Raw genomic sequence first — 21,172 nt, forward strand, 5'->3', positions numbered from 1 at the left:
TCCGCCTTGAGCGTCACGGGGCTGGAGGACGGGGGGCGGAGCTAATAGGGGAAGGTACCATTATGTTGGATGAGGGGGTAAACCCAAACAGAACGTGAATTAACTTTATGCCAAAGACAAGCCCATCGCGCTTCGTCCTTTAATATCAAGTATTCTTAGAGACTGATAAAAATGGTAGGACCCTACGGCCCAAACTTCGCTCCACCCTGACGGAGAAGAGCGAAGGCTTCCGGCGGGACGGGGGGGATGCTCCAGCCTGGACCCAGGGGCGCAGGTGCAGAGCGAAGGGGCGAACCGGGGTGGAGCTCTGCGGTTTGGACCGTGCGGCGGGGTGGAGGTGCGCAGAACCCAGATTAGCGGCTCCGTGCACGGTGTGGGAAGGCTTCGGGGTCCTGGGAGCCCAGGAAAGCCTTCCCGGGGGAGGGTGGGCAGGTTTAGTGGTGCGAATGGTCAACTCGAGATAGTTCTTCCTCGTTGATTAGCCCCGCATCTCTGAGCGCCACCGTGCCAGGCCTTGGATATGGCGGTGAAGCCGCCCTCGGGGCCTCCGCAGACGGGGAGTTAGACCTTGGCCAGATCCTACAAAACAGTGAAAATATAAACTGTATTACTAAGGGAGCTGTGAGGGCCCGGAACTGGTCTGAAAGGCGCCCAGGATGAACAGAGATATGATTGATATTCATTAAGAAGTGTGATATTCACTAAGGCAAGGGCTGGAGAAGGAGCTGCTATGCCAAAGAGGCAAAGCCAGATAGAGGTTTCCTGCCATCGCCATCAAAATGAAAAGCCAGGCGCCGGTAACCACAAACAGGCCCCCTTTCCCTCCAGGGGAGCGCGCCTTGCTCGCCCTGGGAGAGTGTGGACTGCAATGCCACTTCCTTGCGGGTCCAAACCAAGAGCAGAGACATCCGGCAGTTTGGGTTTACATTTATTTTTTTTTAAAGATTTTGTTTATTTATTAGAGAGAGAATGAGAGATCGAGAGCACGAGAGGGAAGAGGGTCAGAGGGAGAAGCAGACTCCCTGCTGAGCAGGGAGCCCGATGCGGGACTCGATCCCCGGACTCCAGGATCATGACCTGAGCCGAAGGCAGTTGCTTAACCAACTGAGCCACCCAGGCGCTCTTGGGTTTACATTTATGTTTGTTACAATCTTCAATAGGTACAGAGTAGTAGCAGTTTTAGGAGCTTGAAACACGCAACTCGTTCGTTGCCTTTACTGTTACTGCAGAGGTAAAAAGAGAAGAGGAGAATTCTCTTGATGGGGATGCTGTAATTTGGTGCAAAATTAATAAAGATGAAAGTGATGTGTTCCCATTGGAGAGGGTGTAGGCTGTGCCACTTGAGGGTTTGGAGAGGTCTGGAGTTCCTTCTGCCTGATGTACAGTCAGCGTTTCGTAGAAAACCAAGTTCAATTCCCGGCTGTGCCTTGTACCAGCTGGGTGACCTCGGGCAGGTTGCTTAATCTCTCTGAAAGTTCCTTATCTGTAAGGTGAGGTTAATAATTTCTAAAATGCTGGCTTATTGTGAGGATTGTTTTTTTGTGTTTTGTTTTTGTTGTTTTTGTTTTATTTGACAGAGAGCACAACCAGGGGGAACAGCAGAAGGAGAGGGAGAAGCAAGCTCCCCGCCGAGCAAGGAACCCGATGCGGGACTGGATCCCAGGACCCTGAGATCATGACCTGAGCCGAAGGCAGACGCTTAACCGACTGAGCCGCCCAGGCGTCCCTATTGTGAGGATTGTTGATAATGCAGAACGTGCTCAGTAAACATAGACGAAGCATGATCAGTTCGATATTATAGTTCTTCTTCATTTTTATTTTCTATCCTGGTGAAAATTTTGTGACTTTACAGTCTTAGACCACATGGAAGCATTTTGTGTTTCACAACCCATAGCAGGTTGTGTACTTTTGACAGTACTGTCCTGTTAACTGACAACTACACTCTCGCTTTTTGCTTTGGGAAGTTGGGGGAACGTGGGCCCCTCCATCATGTTCCACATTTGTCAGTTAACAGTTGCTGTTATGATGGAAACCAAATCAGAGTGTTTCTTTCAAAGTTCGCAGCGCATGCCATAGGGTAACAGTAACTTTTCCTGACCCAGCTTGGATCTCCAGTACGTCAGTGTTAGTGTCATTGGTGTGTCTTCCATGGTCTTCCAGCGTCATCCCCCGTTATTCCTGGGGCAAGGAGCTGAGCAAAAATAAAAAAGAAGAGAAAGAGTGGGGTTAGGAGGAAAAGGCAATAAAATCGCCAGCACACACTGATGTTAAAGTTCTCTCCTTGTCCACAAGCCAAAAAGCCAATAAGCCCACCCTGAAGTAGCTGATGAACCATAGGTTTATGAAAAAAAGACCACTTTGCCACTGAAATAAGGCAACGTGATCCATCCTACTTGGTTTTGTGGGTACTGTTACCACAGTTACCACATGAAAGCTTCTAGTCCCTTCCTTGAGTCAAAATCTGGCACAGGTGCATCCCTGGGCCACATGCCTGGCCCTTGCAGCAGGGGAGGCTGGGAAAGTCAGTATCTAGCATTTTCAGCTACTATAAGTAGAGGTAGTTACTCCCCTTCATCAGGGCTCACGAGCTAGGAGATTCCCTGGACATAGGAAAGGGTTCAGGTGTCAGGCAGGCAAACCTAATAACAAATGTCCAGTACCACCCACAACAACAACAAAAAAGATACCACTGACAGAGAAAAATTAGAGCATGTTGAGTGATAGCCTATAGGCTTATTACATCTCTGTCATTTTACACATGGAGATAAAAATCCAAACACCAAGAGGTCTTTTGGTAGAGAGATGCTGGTTGCCTACCCCACATTTCCCCCTTCTCCCTTAGTATTAGAGCCTGTGTTTTTAGGGGTAGTTATGTGCCCAGCTAATAAACCACATATCCCAGCCTCCATTACAGGTAGGAGTAGATGGCTAATGAGCAGAAGCCATTGGTGGGGGCTTCTGGGGAAGCTCTGTAAAGGTGCTATTTTGCTCTTCCCTCCTTGCCTCCCTTTTCCTTGCCCAGGACAAAGAAGCAGTGACTAGAGCTCCAGTTACCACTCCGTGGCAATGCGGCAGTCCTAATATTGGAAGCCAATTGCCGAGGATGGCAGAGCAGAAATGCAGAAAGCTTCTGAGTATCTAAGACCTGTCCAACCAGCCTTGGACCACCTAACAACATTCTTCCTTTATGTGCTGGAAAAATATTTGTAACCTTATTTAAGGCATTGTTACTTTGAGTCTCTGTTACTAGCAGCAGAAGGTAAGGAAGGTAATTCCTGAGGGATACCAGCTGTCTTCAGTGGCTACACAAGTGCTTCTCTTCTAGTGGTCCAAGATGGTCTCATCCTCTGGTGCATAGGAAAATCCCAGGAATGCACTCGAGGCCCCAGAACTACTGGCCATAGTGTCAGGAGTGCAGCCAATGGACTTTGAAACAGCTTCCTGGGTGAACTCGGGGTCAAAGTGTTTCAGGTCAGCAGGTCCTGCCTGTGAATAGAAACCAACGGTGAGATAGGAACACAGGGGGCAGAGCTGCCAAAGGAACCCACAAGCCCTGGGGCACCTGGCTGGCTCACTTGGTAGAGCATGCAACTCTTGATCTCGGGGTTGTGAGTTCAAGCCCATGTTGGGTGTACAGATTAATTAAAAATAATTTTAATAGGGGTGCCTGGGTGGCTCAGTCGTTGGGCGTCTGCCTTCGGCTCGGGTCATGATCCCAGGGTCCTGGGATCGAGCCCCGCCTCAGGGTCCCTGCTCCGCGGGAAGCCTGCTTCTCCCTCTCCCACTCCCCCTGCTTGTGTTCCCTCTCTCTGTGTCTCTGTCAAATAAATAAAATCTTAAAAAAAAAAAAAAAGAACCCACAATCCCTGAGAGGGATGTTAGGGCTCCCCTCTGAGGGCCTCATGGATACCCACCTTTGCCTGTCACTTACGCATGTGTTTGCATTAGTCATCTTATTCCACGTGGCCCACTAACCACATATCAATTCCTCTAATCTCTGGCACCCTGCTTGCGCCACACCAACCCTCTGACAAGTCTAGTCAATATACACTTACTGAATGCCTACCAGGCACTGTTCCTGGCACTGGAAATACAGGAGAACAAAATAGAGTGGGTCCCTGCTTTCATGGAGCCTATATTATGCAGAGTGTGGGAGGACTGATAATGAGCATGCACACAAATAGACAATCTGGGGTGTCGATAGGCCTTACGAAGAAGACATAATGAGCATGCACACAAATAGACAAATAGACAATCTGGGGTGTCGATAGGCCTTACGAAGAAGATAAAATAAGGTAATATGGTAGCAGAGTGACTGGCTGGCTTTTGCCATTTTGGAGGAAGACCTGTGTATCAGATTTAATGGTCATAAGTCCTCCACTTGCCATCCAGAGGTGGAGTCTAGCTCTCCATACCTTTAATATGGTATGGGTTTAATACAGGTTAGCCATGTGACTTGTTTGGGACAATGGGACATTACCAGATGTGCAGCAAGCCAAGGCTTGAGAAACACACATTGGGAGTTGTTCTCTCCTGCTGCACTTGGAACCCTATCTACCATGTGAACAAGCCCAGGCAAGCCTGTTAGAGTAGGAGAGGCCTCAGAAGGAGAATCCAGTTGCCCCAGCTGCTGGCCAATTCCCCGGCATTTGAGTGAGGCAGTTCTAGATCCCTGACATGAGAGAGCCCAGCAGAGACCATCTGGCCTGGCACGGGCCAAAAAAACTCACCCAGCCAACCCATAGAATTGGAGTGAAATACAAAATTGTTTTAAGCCACCTCGTTTAGGGGGTGGCTTGTTAGGCAGCATGAGCTAAATGAATCAGCCTCTTTGTGAGGAAGGCACAGTCTCTGGAGAATACTAGGCCACCCAGGTTTTCTGAAGTGAGCAGGTGAGCAAGTGGAAAGGTCTGCATATCTGCTTGAGTGTGCAAGCCTTAGGTTGTAGAACCAAAAAGACCATGGTTTCCAACTTCTCAAAAAGGCCACAGGGCACAGTGGTCCCGGCTCAGGGACCAGCATTCCAAGACCAGAGTGTAGATCCTGGCCCTGGCTCTTGTTAGCTGTGTGGTCCTAGACAAGACCCATGTTTTCTGTTTTTTACAAATGATATCAATGCTAAGGATACTTATTCAAGGTCTCACAGTGGTAGGTGACAGAACCAGGAATCCACTCCCAGTATGTCTTACTTTCAAGTCCACTCATCACATCCTATTACCTCCCTGTCTAGCATTTTTTATATCATTCTCCCTCCAGGGTGTACATTCAATATTATCATCAGGGTCTTTTTTACACCCGCAGATAAAGAAACTTTTCAGCTACCTGGACTGAGTGTATTCTATCTGACAACTGTTGTCAAGACTCTGGTGCTCAAAGAGACATTCATGCATGGGTAATTCACGAAAGGCGAGGTGTAAATAGCAAACATCGGCAGTGTTGAGGTGTGCAAAGTACATGGATGGAAGCAGCTTGACACTGCTGAACACTCTGCGGGTGGCTGAGTAAACCTCCAATGTCTGCTTCAAATGGGGCTCCTTTCATGCATACTACCACCGCTAATTAGTATTAGCGCTAATTAACAGCACTAATTAAACACTAGCCACCTTCACTATAAACAAAATTAAAACAATATGAGATGCCATGTTTTACTTAACAAATTTGCAAAGCTAAAAACAGTAACAACTGCACCCGTTGCAGAGAGGAAGATGACAATTCTCCAGTCGACCCTGTTGACAGGAAGTGGATTTTACTCCCCACTGCACAGTTAAGGCAGTAGGAATCAAGAGTCTAGGGAGTGCCTGCTGGCTGGCTCAGCTGGGGAGAGCAAGCGACTCTTGACCTCAGGGTCTTGAGTTCAAGCCCCACATTGGGTGTAGAGATCACCTAAAATTTATTTATTTTTTTTAAGATTTTTTTTTTAATTTATTTATCAGAGAGAGAGAGAGAGAGAGAGAGACAGAGGCAGGAAGAGGGAGAAGCAGGCTTCTTGCTCAGCAAGGAGCCCGACATGGGACTTGATCCCAGGACCCTGGGATCATGACCTGAGTCGAAGGCAGACGCTTAGCAACTGAACCACCCAGGCGCCCCATGAGATCACCTAAAATTAAAAAAAAAAAGAAAAAGAAAAAACCTAAAAATGTTCAGATTCTTTGACCTGGTAATTCCCGCCTGGAATCCATCTTAGGAAATAATCAGAACCCAAGGCAAAGATATACACTTAAGGGTGTTCATCGGTACTTTTATGATAAAGAAAGAATGATAAATAACCTAAAGTTCACCATTAGGAGCATGGTTGAATAAATTATATCACCAACAGAGGGTTGAAATATTATGTAGCCATTTAAAATGATACTTAGAAAGGTTTATATGATTTGGGGGAAATAATGAGATTGTTTCTAGCAAGAAAAGAAAGGTAAGGGGAGAAGATATCTATATGTATAAAGTATGACCTATGTAAAAACATACAGAAAAAGACAGGAAGGAATATACCAGTGGCAGTTTCTCTTGGGCAGCGAGATAATAAGCTTTTCCTCCCTGCTGCTTTAAACTCTGTTTTACACACCTTCTATAATGAATACATGTCGTTTTTATTATTAGGAGAAAAAAAGTTATACAGGGCTTGGTTCCGTCTGGATGTGCTATGTGACAGAGAGGGGTTTATTTACTTATTTTTTATTTTTTTTAAAGATTTGATTTATTGGGAGCCTGGGTGGCTCAGTCGTTAAGCGTCTGCCTTTGGCTCAGGTCATGATCCCAGGGTCCTGGGATCGAGCCCCGCATCAGGCTCCCTGCTTGGTGGGGAGCCTGCTTCTCCCTCTCCCACTCCCCCCGCTTGTGTTCCCTCTCTCGCTGTGTCTCTGTCTGTCAAATAAATAAATAAGAGAGCACGAGCAGGGGGAGCGGCAGGCAGAGGGAGAGGGAGAAGCAGGCTTCCCGCTGAGCAGGGAGCCCCATTCAGGGCTTGACCCCAGAACCCTGGGATCATGACTTGAGCTGAAGGCAGATGCCCAACTGAATGAGCCACCCAGGCACCCCTATTTACTTATTTTTTTAAGACTTTGTTTTTAAGTAGTCTCTACACCCAACATGGGAGTCGAACCTTCAACTCTGAGATCAAGAGTCGCATGCTCCACTGACTGAGCCAGCCAGGAGCCCGCAGAGAGTGCTTTAAACAGTGTAAAGGGCTCTTCAATGAAGGTTATTGGTGCTGAGAATCAAGGGGGGCAGCGTGACTCATCACACAGAGCTGGACCAGCAGTCAGGACTTCTGGGGTCTAGACCCTGTTTTGCCTCTAACTTACCGTGTGGCCTTGGGCCCTTGGTTTTCCCACCTATAGAAAGAGAGTTGGCCCGGATCCCCTCCAAGCTCCCACCAGCCCCAGAAGTCCAGAATCTGGAACACAGTGACTTCTTACCACGTTTGGGTTGAACGGTGGAGTCAGCCTCTTGTGGTACAAGTCATCCCAGTTTATGGGGCTGAAGAATACATGGTTCTTTATCTCAAGCTGCAGGAAGAAGGTGCTGATCACAAGTAGCCCTCCTCAAAGCACTCCTCCCCACCCGCCCCCACCTCCTATGTCTGGGAGCTCCAGATCTATTGGCCACTGGCTGTCAAACCCTAAAACCCTTACTGGGAAAGTAACTCATACTTCCAGCTGGTTTCCTGGGACAAAGGGCTGTTCTGCAGCCAGGTCTCTTCCCTTCGCCACATCTAGAACCCAAACCCTTCTCCCCATAGCATTCATTTATTCCTCAACTATTGACCGAGCGCCTACTCTATGCCAGCACCATGGGACGCGGTGGTGGTATGTCAGTGAACAAGATCGCAGAACTTGCCTTTGGGGTTCCCAGAGGATCTTGCCACCCCACCCACCTGCCTCAGTGCATCTTGATTCTTCTAGAATGCAAATCAGAAAAATAGACCACATCAGCTCAGTGAGGAAGGTGAAGGAAGTAAAGCCTCAAGAAAAGCTGCAGGTTCCTGGAGGCCCAGCACTGAGGACTCAGCCCTGGGCCTCATTCACTACTTCTTTCCTAATCTAAGCCAACGTCAGCATCAAGTTCCTCCTATCCCGGTGGGACCCTCTCCAGCTGTGTTTCGCAAGGAATGATTCTCCAGCTCCCTACATCATAACCACTCCCCACCTCATGCCCTGCACGCTTCTTAAAAAGCCAGATCCAAAATATCTTGAGTGCCCAAGAGACAGATAACAATGGTTGCCTTTAAATTAAGGAACTGGGTGACTAGAGGGACTTTCTCTTCATATCCTTTGAATTTTGATCTATGGGAATGTATACCTTATTTGAAAAATCATACAGATTTTTTAAGATGCAAATTTCCACTTAGAAGAAGGGCACCAGTCTTCATAAAAGTCCCCTTCTTGGGCGCCTGCGTGGCTCAGTCGGTTAAGCGTCTGCCTTTGGCTCAGGTCATGATCCCAGGGTCCTGGGATGGAGTCCCGCATCGGGCTCCCTGCTCCGCACGGAGCCTGCTTCTCCCTCTGCCTCTGCCTCTCTCTGTTTCTCATGAATAAATAAATAATAAATAAATAAAAAATAAAATAAAATAAAATAAAAGTCCCCTTCTTTAAGCTGGCCAGGGATGGGTAGGCAAACGCCCTAAATGTTGTTACACTTCATGGTATCCAGCATGTGTGGCTATGGGTACCAACACTTAGCACTGGCCTAAGTGCTTTGCATATATTAATTTACATTATCTTTATAGCAGCTGTGAGCTAGGTGTTATTATTGCAGATGGAGAAACCGAAGCTTACATAGAAAAGTTATGCAAATTGCCCAAGGTCCCGCAACCAGGAAGGACTAGGAAGGTGGAGGAGGGATCTGAACCCAGGTAGTCTGTCCATGCATCACAACCACTCTGCTAGAAGAGAAAGCAAACTTCCAGGGAGAAAAGCACTGTGGTCTTCCTTTTGTAAATTCAAATTATCTTTTGTTGAATAGGGAATGTAAGATTATTTTTCGAGTACTACTTTAATAAAAAAGAAATCATGAACTCATTACAGGAATTGAGAGTGAATTACTCATCTCTATATCCTGAATGCCCAGGCTGGCACTGGCAAAAACCAAGTCCAGTCCTCTCTCTGCAGAGAAACCAGAGGAATTTCTTAAGACTGAAATTGAGTCTTGCCATACCCCTGCTCAAAACCCGCCAAAGTGGACCACGCTTCTTGTTCCTGCCACAGGACCCTTGCACATGCTGTGCCCTGTGTTGTTACCTCCTCAGAGTGGACCTCCTCACCATGCCAGTGTAAATCCACTCCCTCCCATTACTGTCTGTCTTGGCTCATTGTTCATTTATTTCCTGGTACTTGTCACACTCTGCAATAATTATATACCATAATGTTTGTTTGCTGTCTGCCCTCCCCCAGTCAACTTAGTAAGGGCAGAGACCCAGCCCCATTGAATCGCTAGAACCTAACTCAATGCCTGGCACATAGTAGGTGCTCAGTAAACATTGGTTGAATAAAAGAACTGGACTGAAGGAAGCAATCAAGCAGTAGCAGCTGTGAATTTCCAAATGAAGGAGTTCACAATGCCTGGTTTTGGAGGGCAGCTGCTAAGCTGCTTCCGCAGGAAGCTAAGCGCCCCCATTAGGGACCAGTGCTCTGCTCGCAGTTCACCTACAAAGTCTGATTTGGAGCCCAGCCGCTGCCTCTGGTCCTTGTGGAGAAGGCCTTGCAGGAGGTCGCAGGCAGCCACAGTCTGGCCCCCGGGGATCTGTAGTGGCTGGTACAGAATGTTCTCATACATCTGGGTCATGTCTTGGCTGTAGAATGGTGGCTGATGAGAGAGAGAGAGAGAGAGAGAAAAGCTGGAGGCTCATCCATGCTAAAGTGGGGAAAGGTCTCAGGGAGACTTGGAGCAAAGCCAGGTAATGGAAGGATTCAGCCAGACCGTGTCTTGTGCAATGGGTCACGCCGCAGACTGGAGAGAGACAGAGACCTCGGCTTCCGGCACAGAGGAGAGGACTGCCGGGAAGGCAGAAAGGGGGCCTCCCAGGAGCACCCCCTCTCCCAGCTCTCTTAACCCAGCTTGGGCACCAACTCTGCACTTTGCAAAGTGAACACTTTCCCCCTCATCATTCCAGCCCAGCCACACAGCCGTCTTTGAAGATGGGTAGTAATTTGTTGGATAAGACAAGGCTCAGAGAGATTAAGCCACATGGCCAGGAAGAGAGCCAGGCCCCACTCCGTGGCCAGAGCCCACTCTTTCCTGAGGCTCTTCATCCCGCCTCCTCTGCTGGCTCTTCCTTTTCCTGACTCCCCAGAGCCCATTCTTTCATATCCCCCACACTCTGTTGGCGAAGCCAGCCCAGAGCAACATCTCTGCTGGGGTGAGTCTACACAACGCCTATGCTGAGCAGGCAGCCTAGGACTGGCCCCAGGGCTGGTTCCACAAACTACCAGCACTGAGACCTTTCTGGACTTCAGTTTCCCTCTCAGTAAATAAGAACAACTCCATTTCCTATAGTGGCAGCCTCCAAAGGCTGTTTCTAGGTGCTAAGGGAGTAACATATGAGATGGTGTGTTGTAAAGTGCTGGACTAATGCTACTGAAGGAACATGCATAATCCTGACGTCATCTTTTTGAGGTTGGAATAGAGAGATGGTTCATTCAGTTCCTTGAAAAGCCTGAGGAGGCCACACAAGGGAGAGATCCACCCCGATCTCTTCCCAGAGCCACATGTCCCTTGCAGATGGTTACACCCCACTCACCAGGCCTTGCAGCATCTCGTAGAGAACTGCCCCCAAGCACCACCAGTCCACTGCCCGATCATAAGGCTCTTTACGAAGCACTTCTGGAGCTAAGTACTGTTGAGGAGAAATACACGTATATGAAAGATAGTCGGCCTCAGTTTCCTCAACTGTAAGCAGGGTACTTAGAAGAAAAGATCACCAGGGGTTGATCCTGCTGTCATATTCACTTGGCTGTGCATATGTTCAATCAGCATCTATTTGCCAAAGGCCAACTCTGTGCGTGACCCTTTGCCAATGTGCTGGAGACATAGGGGAGATCAGGCAGGACTGCCTTGTATAGTTGTATAAGTGGTGCACCATACAAAAGTACCAGCCAAAAGGATATAGGGAGATGTAAGCCTGGCTGTGATTAACTCACCAAGCCATAATGCTAGTATAGGGCTATATCTGGCAACTTTATTAATGTTTAATAGAGTAACTTTTTCTAATTAATGTGCCCAAGGGGGTACCTTTATCTAATTTGCACCAAAGCATCCAGTTGGTGTCCTGGGAACAGGAAAGCCCTGTGAGTACTCAGAGTGCACTGGGGAGACTAATGGTGAAGTGTAAGCAAACGTGGCCCATACTTGTACTGGAAACCTCAGTTTACAGAGAGATGGGTAGGAATCAGGAAAGAGGAGGTGACACGTGAGCTCATATTGACAGATGAATGCATGCCACAGAGCTGTGCCTTCCAACAAGAAGAGGATCCGAGGCAGAGCTGTGCTTTCTGCCAAACCCAAGGGCTTGGTGACCCCTTAGCCTGGCATCTCTGCCACTAAGGAAAGGGGTCTCAGCAACCGACAGAGCCATTTTGAGAGACTGTGTGAGTCTGGGAGGGGCAGGAAGTCACCCAGACCTGAACCCTATGTAGGACTCATTTAACCTCCCAGGACGCTGATTTCCTCCTCCATAAAATGGGGTTGCAGGATCCCTCCCTGGGGGCTGTTTTAAGGCTCTGTGATAATCTACGTGTAATATGATATGTGTGTAGGCCTTGAATAATGGGAGCAACCATGGGTACTCTTGTCTGTGTTTCCTGGCATCACAACAGTGCCTGAGTTATGGAAGAGATGGTGTGTTGGGGCCCCATGTCTCCTACACAATCCAGGGTATCCTATGCCCTGCTCCTCGCCCCTGGCAATGTCCAAGGAAGGGACGGCTGGGCTGTCAGGCTTTGGGACACCAGCTCTGTCCAGGGGACACCCTGCCATATGCAAACACAGATAATGGCTCTTACTCAGAGAGATCAGCCGTCCATCAGCTGCCCCAAAACCAAATGGAGGAGGCCCAGCTGAGATCTGAGATCCAGATTTTCTAGCATACAGAGAACAACAGAGCAGCTAATGTCCTGTCCCACGCCAGATCAGGAGGAGCTTCCCAGTCCTGCAGTCCCTGCCTCCCAGCCCCCACCCAGATATCTGTCAACTGGGAGCCCCTTTGGATCCAAGGTCCAAGGGTCAACACTGGTGGGAGTCCAGGGAAGGGTTTTCACCAACAAGGTTCCAGGGAGGCTTTGGCAGGACACATAGACATGAATGAATTACTGCTGAGACCCACAGATTTTAGCCCCCCAAGCTCTTGGCAGCTGGAAAAGGGGAGTGGACCAGCATTTTACATTTGCAAGCCCTGACCTTAACCGTCAGGCCAAGCCCTCCTGTCGCACATGGACTTCACCCTGCAGGGCAGGCTGTCCAGTATGGTAGCCACTCATCACACGTGGCTACCGAACACTTGAAATGAGATTGATCTCATTTCAAAGACTTAGTTAGAAAAAAAAGAATAAACTATCTCAACAATTTTATATTGATTGTATGTTGAAAGGACAATATTTTGTATATATTGGGTCAATTAAAATATATTACTAAAGTGAATTCCACCTCTTTCTTTTTACTTTTTAAATGTGGCTACTGGGAAACATTACATTGAGTATATGGTTTGCATGGCTATTTCTATTTCTTTTCTTTTTAAGATTTTATTTATTTATTTGACAGAGAGAGAGACAGCGAGAGAGGGAACACAAGCAGGGGGAGCGGGAGAGGGAGAAGCAGGCCTCGCACCGAGCAGGGAACCCGATGCGGGGCTCAATCCCAGGACCCCGGGATCATGACCCGAGCCAAAGGCAGACGCCCAACAACTGAGCCAGCCAGGCGCCCTGGCTATTTCTATTTCTATAGGACTGCATTGCTGCAGAGCTTCCCCAGCAGCCCCCAGAGCTGGTGCCCCCATTACACCGACAAGGAAACCAAGGCAGAGTACACAGCGAGCTCAGGGCAAGGGCTTGGGTGACAGGAGTGAGCCTCCCCCTCCCCGGTATAACCTGTTGGCTCTAAGCAAGAGTTGAAGCTCAACCACTCATGGCCTGGCCTCTGACCTCTCCTACAAGGTTTGGCTTACCTCAGGGGTGCCACAGAATGTGGATGTGGTCTCCTCAGGCTCTACCCCTTCTTTGCAGAGGCCAAAATCCGTCAGTACCACGTGTCCCTGCAGAGGAGGGTGGGCGGGGGCTGGAGGGTGGTCTAAGCTAAAGGTATGGTCAGGCCTAACCCCAAAGCCCAGATGCTTCACCCCAGGGCAGCAGCTGTGGAGTCAGCTATAGGCTCTGGCCCAGGCTATGGGCCCCACTTAGAGACACAGAGCTCCTAGACTGGATGCCAGGAGCAGTACAAGGGGCAAGGTGGGGGGATAGCATTCCACTGTCTGCCCCCCACCCCAGCTTATCACAGACTAAGACCCATGCCCTACAACATGGCAGCTCCAGGAATGTCCTTGCTGAAGGGGACTGGGTGGTGGCAGCTCCCTTGACAGAGGGCTGGTGTCTCAGAAAGGAACCATATCTTGGGGCAGCCGGGCAGGTGGGTGGCTGGTGGAGGTCATGGAGTGAGTGGATACTGTGGGGCTCTGCTTAGATCCCCCCTTTAGGAGCTGTCATGCCCATCCCCCCACTTCTGGGATGTTGCCCTCACCCAAAGTTACGCCCCTCCCAGGGGGCAATCCACACCCAGTGACTGGTCGATGCAGGGGCACAAAAGCCCAGCCTCCCTGCCTCAATTTGGAATGGTTCTAAAGAGTTGCTACAGCTTGGGCCCTCCCCACCCCTGTCAGATCAGCCAAGGCCTCCTCAGCTGCAACCACAATGCAGGTGGGCTTCCTCCTCTGCCCAATCCTGCCTCCTCACCCCCTTAAAACTGGATCTCGTAAGAGCATTCCCCAATAACTATCTGCACTCAACACTCCATCTGTTTCCAGGGGACCCAGTCTAAGACATGGAAAGACTACAAAGTCCAAGAGCCTCTACCTGGCTCCACCCCTACCCCCACAGACCTCGTACACACACACACACACACACACACACACACACACACACACGTATGTGCACACATACTCGAATGCATCCCTACCCATATGCACGCAGGTACAATGCTTGCACACACACGTATAAGCACACAGCACATATGTGCAGCTATGTGCATGCACGCACACACACACACACCAACCTGACAGTCCAAGAGAATGTTCTCTGGTTTCAGGTCCCTGCAGAAAACAAGAGAAACGAGCACCATGAGGTCTCACTTAGTGAGGAGAGCTGGGAAGCCGGGGTCCTGGCAGGAGGACTATTGCTGGAGGCTCACAGAGATGTGGAGGGAGAATCCAAGGAGAATGGGCACTTGATCCCAGAAAGGAAGCTCCTACTCTACTCCCACTGCTGGACCGTCCTCCTTGGACAAAGGGCCAAGTTCACCAGGACCTAGGGGTCCACACAAGCCCTGGCATTTGTGGCAGAAGGGCCAGGCCTGGCTGAGCCACAGGCGGGCCTCACCTGTAAATGACGTTGAGGGAGTGCAGGTAGCCAATGGCGCTGGCCACCTCGGCGGCGTAGAACCGGGCCCGGGGCTCCAGGAACCGGCGTTCCCGCTGCAGGTGGAAGAAGAGCTGGAAGGGGAGGAGGTGTGAGAGAGGGTCTCCGGGTGGGGGCTGCAGCTGCTAGAGGGCAAGGTGCGGGGCAACTGGCCAAGTCAACTGTTCTCTGAGCTGTGATGTACTCAGATGGAAACGGGCATGCTTGGGGCACCGGGGGGCTCCGTCGGGTAAGCATCTAATCTGACTCTTGATCTCAGCTCACACCTTGATCTCAGAGTTGTGAGGAGTGCAAGCCCCATGTTGGGCTCTGTGCCAGGCGTGGAGCCTACTTAAAAAGGGGGGGCATGCTGGCCCCCACCCTACCAAGCAGTCGTGGGTGTCCAAAGTGTCAGCAGGAGAGGTTAATTTGCATGGACTGAGCAGCTACCGGGTTCCAGGCTCGAAGCCAGACCCTTTCACATCTCTTACCTCATTTAATTCTCATGACTACCTTTAAGGTATCAAATACGCCGCCAGTTTCACTTAAGAGGAAACTGGGAGGGGTCGGGTGACTTGCCCAGGGCCATGTAGCTCATAACTGGCAGAGCGGCCATTTGGCCCTGGGTCATTCAAAGATGTGTTTTTCCTCCCCCCTAGGCAATAAGATGCTCAGAGCTGTCAAACTGAGCCCAGCCTAGGTCTGCTCGTGGGCCAATTGCTTTGGTCTGTTTTGCTGGCCTTGGGGAGGCCTTTACCTCTACCAGAGGACTTAGGGATCCTGAGCAAAAACTCCCCTCTGGGTATCAGGCCGAAAGTCATGAGGTCACACAGGTTCAATCTGGGATCACCTGCCCAGAGAGACAGAGTGAAGTCCAGGACAGAGCCCAGCTTATCCCAGCTGTGCTTCTGGGTCACCAAGTGGCCTTGGGTCTCTGTTTACCACAGGGACCAATCACCCCCACCCAGTGGCCTGTGGTATAAAAAAGGGGCATTGGAAATCTTGACCGCAGAGCTCCACTAACTCTGACCTTGCCCAGGTGTGCCGAAGTGCGTCTGGGCAGCCTTGCGTGGGGGCAGTCAAGAAATGCTGTGGCCAGGAGACAAACAGACTTGCATTCAAATCCTGGCTCTGTCAGGGACGGGCTGGGCGGCCTTGGGCAAGGGAGTTATCTCCTGAGCCTCAGTTTTTCAGCTACAAAATGGGTCTGTTGTGAGGATGAGGGGAGATCATTCCAGAATCTGGTACACACCGGGCACGTAAGAGCCCAGCCCAGGGAAGCCTCCCTAGGGGTCCACCCACCTCTCCCCCGTTGACATAGTCGAGCACGAAGTAGAGCTTCTCAGGCGTCTGGAAGGAGTAGCGTAAGCCCACCAGGAAGGGGTGCTGTACATTCTTCAGCAGCACACTGCGCTCTGCCATGATGTGGTTCTGCTGTGGAGTCATAGGCAGGGGCCCATGTCACAACCTGGCACAGCCCACGTGGCCTCACTCACTCATGGGGGTTGCCCTGCCCAGGACCTTCTCATGCCCCTGCTCAAATACCCACTGTGGCTCCTTAGTGCCCTCAGAGCCTAGTAGCCAGGATTCTGAATGGTCAGCCTCATCCCCAGCCTCATAGGTGCAGCTCCAGCCCCTGGGTCAGAAACCTCTGTCCCCCTCCCCTGGGGCGATAAGGCAAGCATACGTGATTACTGCGTAAAAGGAGCCACATTCATGCTTTTGTTCATGCTGTTTTTCCTGCCTGGGCACCCCACATTTGAGGCCAGCTGCCAGGCCACCTCCTTCCTAAAGACCTCCCCTATGTGCTATGTGCCCTCACGATGTCGTTGTTAACATTAATTCCCTCGCCTGAGTCCTCTGATTGATAGTCCTCTCTCAGGGCCTGCTCTATTCCCCCTCAGGGGGCTGGATTAAAGAGACTCAGGTCAGCTGAAGAATCTAGAACCCAGGATGGCTGTGCCTTGAGGGGCCTTTGGAGGGTATAAAGGCCGCACATCTAGGGAGGCTGGCAGCTAGACAGGGCAGAGGGCTTGTCGGCCTTGGAGCCCTGAATTTCCCGGGGGAAGGTGGAGGGCTGGGACGGGGTCCTCCCAAAAGCCCTCTAGGTGAGCCAGTTGGCCCAGCTTCCTTGAGAAGGGTCAACACCCTCAGCACCACCTGGTCCTATGTCTGCTATGACCACAGCTGCACCCAGCCCCATGGGTCCTTCAGAGCTGGGACCCATCTTGGGAAACCACCTTAGGCTGGGGTCGAGAAGCAGGGTGGGAAATGCCTGAGCACAAGTTCTGGTACCTCTTTCTCCTTTAAGATGGACTTTTTCTGCAGCACCTTCACCGCATAGAACATCCCATCAGACTTGCGCTTGGCCAGCAGGACCTGAGCAGAAGCACAAACGCAAGGCCCCGCGGAGGCCGACTCCTCTGAGCTTCGGATTTCTCCATCAGCCCCTGGCTCTGGCCCCGAGTCCGTGATTTTGCATGTTGTGAGCTCCCGCTTTGCACACGCAAGCGACAGGCAGAGGGTGGAGGAGGCCAGGGGAGGGAAGACCCAGGCCTCCCAACCTCACTGTGTCACTCACCTTCCCGTAGCTCCCTTTGCCAATGACTTTCAGGAAGTCAAAGTCGGTGGGCCTGGCGCTGGCGGGGAGGGGAAGAGCACAGGTCAGCATTTGTGAACTTGGGAAACCTGGCTCCTGAGATCAAATCCAGGCTTCTCTTTAACTTGGAAGCTGGGGAATAGAGGGAGCTTTCCAAGAGCCAAGCCTCCTCCCCACTGAAGCATGCCATGTGCTCCCAGCCAAGAGGGCTTGGGGCACTGGCCCCTGCCCCTGGGGATCCACAGTCGAGTAACCAACAGGCAAGTTGGGGAGAAAACCAGACACAACTGCATAGAAGGCAAGAGATCTGGCCCCCCAGACCTGAGAAGGGCCTGAAGGGTGGGGAATTGCTAACAATGCAGACTTTAGGGTGCATTTGAGGCATGTGACTCAGCATGGGCAAAGGCTGGGGAATTAGTGGGAGATAAAGCTGGGGCACAGTCCTGGGTCCCAGGTGGCAGAGGGTCTTGATGGTAGACCAGAGAACTTGGATCTGATTCTCAAGAAGAGGGGAGCCAGGTAGGAGAGGAGTCAGGTATGAGGGGAGCCAGGGAGGAAAGTTGCTTGAGAGACCAGAACTCACTTTGGGTTGGCTGAAGGTCCCAGGTTGATGTTCCCATTGGCCCTTGAGGGCTAAAGACATTTACAGAAAAGTCAGTAAGATCAGCAGTGACCGTGTGTTAGGATCCTCAGCACCCCACTTTCCCTTGGCCTAGGCCCTGCTCCCTTCTCTAATAGCCTGCCTCAGGCTTCCTCCTTCCTTCTTTCCACCTGTCTACCAACCCACCCAACCATCCACCATCTCATCTACTTCTCCTAACACCCCATTTTCTTCTTGAAGCTCTTGCCCAACTCTGTGCCCTGTTTACCCTGCAAACGGCCCACTTCCGTGAGCTCACAGTGACCCCTGTAAGCCCCCCAGTCCTGCTCTAGGTGGGCCCATCAGGCTGGCCTGAGCTTCCACAGATTTCCCCTGTGGAGGAAGTGAGCCCCCTAGTGGTGGAAAGGGGAACCAAGACCCACTCACCTGAGGACTAGGGGTCCCCGTCTGGCTAGAGTCCATTCTATAAGCAGCAATCAGGTGGGCTCTGGGGACACAAGAGGGACCAGGCATGAGACAGCTGTTTTGCGGGAAGGAGTATCATCTGTCTAGGGCTTTAGGCACTGCTGCGCTCTCCACTCCTCCCCAACCCTGTGCACCTGCCACGGTCTGAGCATCTCCTACCCAAGGCCAGTGACCCCAGCAAGGGACAAGAACTGATGTACCCTGGACCCAGCTTCTCTAATCAGATATCTCAAGAGAGAGCCAGGGGGAATGGCCAGGGGTATCCTTCCCAGGCTGGAGCTTTTCAAGGGTTGGGGACTGCCAGTACGGACAGATCCCTGTGAGCCAGGGCAGCTCTGGAAGTCCAGGATGGCCAGGGCTGGAGGGCTGGGCTCCCCAGGCTCCCAGACAGGCATATGCAACCCTGAATTCCTGTGGACAGCCCTGAGCTGGGATCTGTGTTGTGTTGACTATTATCTCCCTGCCACATGGACTTCTACTTAATGCCCCTAGAATGGCAGCTGCCCTGGGGGCCTTGGGCCAGAACCATGAAGAGAAGACCCATGCCTGGCTAGGGTCTGTCTGAAGAGTGTGACCAGCTGGTCTATGCAGCTAGGAGCACAGTGTCTTTCCTGCTCCCTGCCTGTGGCGTGAAGGAGGCTGGTGTGTCCGGGCCCTGGCTCAGGATGCCCACGGCACACCCCTGCTTGGAAGGCCAAGGCTAAGACCTGAGATCCCACCTAAGAACTCAGTTGCTCATGGAGGCTGGACATCCAGGACCAGCTGCACATCCCAGGACCACAGCCTTGACCCGCTGGGGGACCTGGGCTGCAGCCTAGCCCCTCTGGGTAAAAATCACCCAACTTTACAAGGGAGGATCCTAGAGCAACCACCCCCATGGCCTTCTTGGGCACTGACAAAGTGACCCCAGGGGAAAGGAGGGAATCCCCTAGCCCAGGCTGCTCCAAAAGGCCCAGCCCCGTGGGGCCCTGAGAGCACGAGGTGCAGAGCTGCCTGATTGGAAGTGTAGACTGGCTTCAGCCAGCGCCCTGGGGTCCGTGCTCCCCCTGAGGGCCCACAGCGCTGCCTCACCCGCTCCTGGGCTGACCCCAGGGGGCCCCTTTGCCGGGCCCTGGCCTCTCTGGCCCCACGTACCTGCGCAGCCTGAGGAGAGGCCACTGAAACAACCAGCAGTTGGAGCCGGAGGACAGACCGTGGACAAGAGAGCCTCCCTCTGTTCTCCTAACAAGGACCGAAGTGTCAGTGCCTGGCGCCGGCCCGGCCCCAGTGCCCAGCCCAGAACTGCAGGCAGCAGCCGCACGGGGGCTGTTGATGTCACGTGGGATCCAGAGGCGCTTAAGATGGGACCAGAGACCTCGGTTCCCTCGGGGACATCTCCTCCCCCTGGGGGGGGGGGGGGGAAGGGGGGGCAACAGCTGCAGGAATGCCCTGCTCACGCCCGGGACTTGTTCGAATGTGTGCCAGCGTGTGGCTCAGGCTGTGTGTGTGTGCGTGTGCGTGTGCGTGTGTGTGTGTGTGTGTCCGTGTGTGTGCAGGGGGCTTGTCTAGAAGAACACATGCTCCCTGGGGCCTACCCAGGCCTGGCGTAGACAGATCATCATAAAGCTTCCAAAGAACTCATCCACGGCAGCTGAGAGCACTTTGCCTTCCAAAAATCTGCAGGTGTTTCAGGGCACAGGTGTCTGGCCCAGCCCAGCCAGCCTTGGTCTTTAGTCAAAGACTAAAGTGCTGAGCACTTGGCCCTTTGAGCCCTTCCTTGCTGGCTGCTCCAGGGCCCTGGCCCACTGTCTCCAGGGCAGGACTGGTTGGCCCACAGCTCTCCAGTTGTGTAACTGGCAGGAATCAGCGTCCTGGCCAGCATCCTGGCTCATGAAGGCCTGGCTGCTTGGTGCAATACTTAGGTACTCACAGGGTCCCTTCCTCTCCCCAGGAGCTCATGAGGGGTGTTCTAGGGGAATGAAAGAGTTGACAGGGCCTGACACAGCCCCTGCCTTTCTGGAACTTTCTGTGTGGCTACTGTATGCCACACTTAGACCTCTGCAATTCACCACAGTGGAGGGATCCATGGGGCCAGGGCTAAGAAGGTTGGCCAGGGAGGGACCTGAGCCCACTGGCCTCGGGGGTACTCTCTGGGCTCTGAAGAACAGGGGACCGGGGGGTGCCAGCGAAGCAAACCCAAGTGAACAATGTCAGAGCCTTCCCTCTTTCAACAAAACAGAAATGTTGAACCAATACACAGATGGGCAGGATGTCATGTTGACAAAACACATACCCACAACAAGGACATTTCTTTTCAATAACAAGACCCTGATAGGCCTTTATTCAGCAGCACTGTTCAGAACAGGAGAATAATGATAACAATAATCATAACTGAAATGCCCCGCTCGGAGCACCCACCGGCTGTGGCGCTCCCTCTCTTCACCTGACATCCCTTTGCAGGTGCGGTTCCCCTTCTCTATCCCCCCTTTCAGTTAAACTCCTTGAAAGAGTTGTCTGGATTCAGTTTCTACTCCTTCTCCTTTTCTCTCTAACACCCATTCCAAAGAGGCTTGAACCCCAGCCCTCCACCGAGACCCGGGGCCCGTGACTCCCACGTTCCAGAGCCAGTGATGAGTTCCTCAGCCCCAGCTCGCCCAGGTTCTCAGGAGGATTGGGCACACCTGGTCTTCCCACTTGGCTCCCGGAGCTCCTGGTTTTCCTTCCATCTCAGCAACTGCTCTTCCTCCATCCCTTCTGCTGGATCTGCCTCCTCTTTTGCCACTAAACGGTGGTCTGTCCCAGGGCTCAGTCCTCGGACCTCTATCTACACTTGTTCCTGAGTCGATCACAGTGGGTCCACGGCTTTAAGTACCAGCTCTACTCGACAATTCCCAAACCTGTCTCCCTAGTTCTGACTCTCTCCTGCACTAAATC

The 21,172-nt window shown here is 51.7% G+C and overlaps 1 protein-coding gene across 3 annotated transcripts; it reads right to left on the reverse strand.

Moving 5' to 3' along the window:
- Window positions 1-2,051: 2,051 nt before the first annotated feature.
- Window positions 2,052-19,515, reverse strand: SGK2 (serum/glucocorticoid regulated kinase 2). Of its 3 annotated transcripts, none has more exons than XM_073880401.1 (14): window positions 19,394-19,515; window positions 18,221-18,281; window positions 17,777-17,826; window positions 17,176-17,233; window positions 16,890-16,973; window positions 15,897-16,025; window positions 14,577-14,689; window positions 14,254-14,290; window positions 13,154-13,240; window positions 10,736-10,831; window positions 9,646-9,801; window positions 7,416-7,505; window positions 3,287-3,486; window positions 2,052-2,191 (listed from the first exon to the last, which is right to left on the reverse strand). In XM_073880401.1, exons 2-13 carry the CDS (start codon window positions 18,254-18,256, stop codon window positions 3,322-3,324), a joined length of 1,101 nt encoding a protein of 366 aa, XP_073736502.1. In that variant the 5' UTR covers window positions 18,257-18,281; window positions 19,394-19,515; the 3' UTR covers window positions 2,052-2,191; window positions 3,287-3,321. The 3 variants fall into 3 exon arrangements, with proteins under 3 accessions (XP_073736502.1, XP_025731203.1, XP_073736503.1); XM_025875418.2 differs by having other exon boundaries at window positions 15,897-16,028; XM_073880402.1 differs by lacking the exon at window positions 9,646-9,801 and having other exon boundaries at window positions 15,897-16,028.
- Between the last annotated feature and the right edge of the window lie 1,657 nt (window positions 19,516-21,172).

This window comes from Callorhinus ursinus, unplaced genomic scaffold (genome assembly GCF_003265705.2).
Source record: "Callorhinus ursinus isolate GAN/ISIS: 27379988/994484 unplaced genomic scaffold, GSC_fseal_2.0 scaffold38, whole genome shotgun sequence".
In the NCBI taxonomy this organism is placed as follows: Eukaryota; Metazoa; Chordata; class Mammalia; order Carnivora; family Otariidae; genus Callorhinus; species Callorhinus ursinus.

Excerpts from the sequence above, each read along its gene's own strand:
- SGK2 (XM_025875418.2), bottom strand. The coding sequence starts at position 18,256 with ATGGACTCTAGCCAGACGGGGACCCCTAGTCCTCAG. Across the intron at positions 16,974-17,175 it reads GCAAAGGGAGCTACGGGAAG|GTCCTGCTGGCCAAGCGCAA; the intron begins GTGAGTGACACA and ends GCTTCTGCTCAG. Across the intron at positions 7,506-9,645 it reads TGGGCTCCAAATCAGACTTT|CTTGAGATAAAGAACCATGT; the intron begins GTAGGTGAACTG and ends TTCTTCCTGCAG.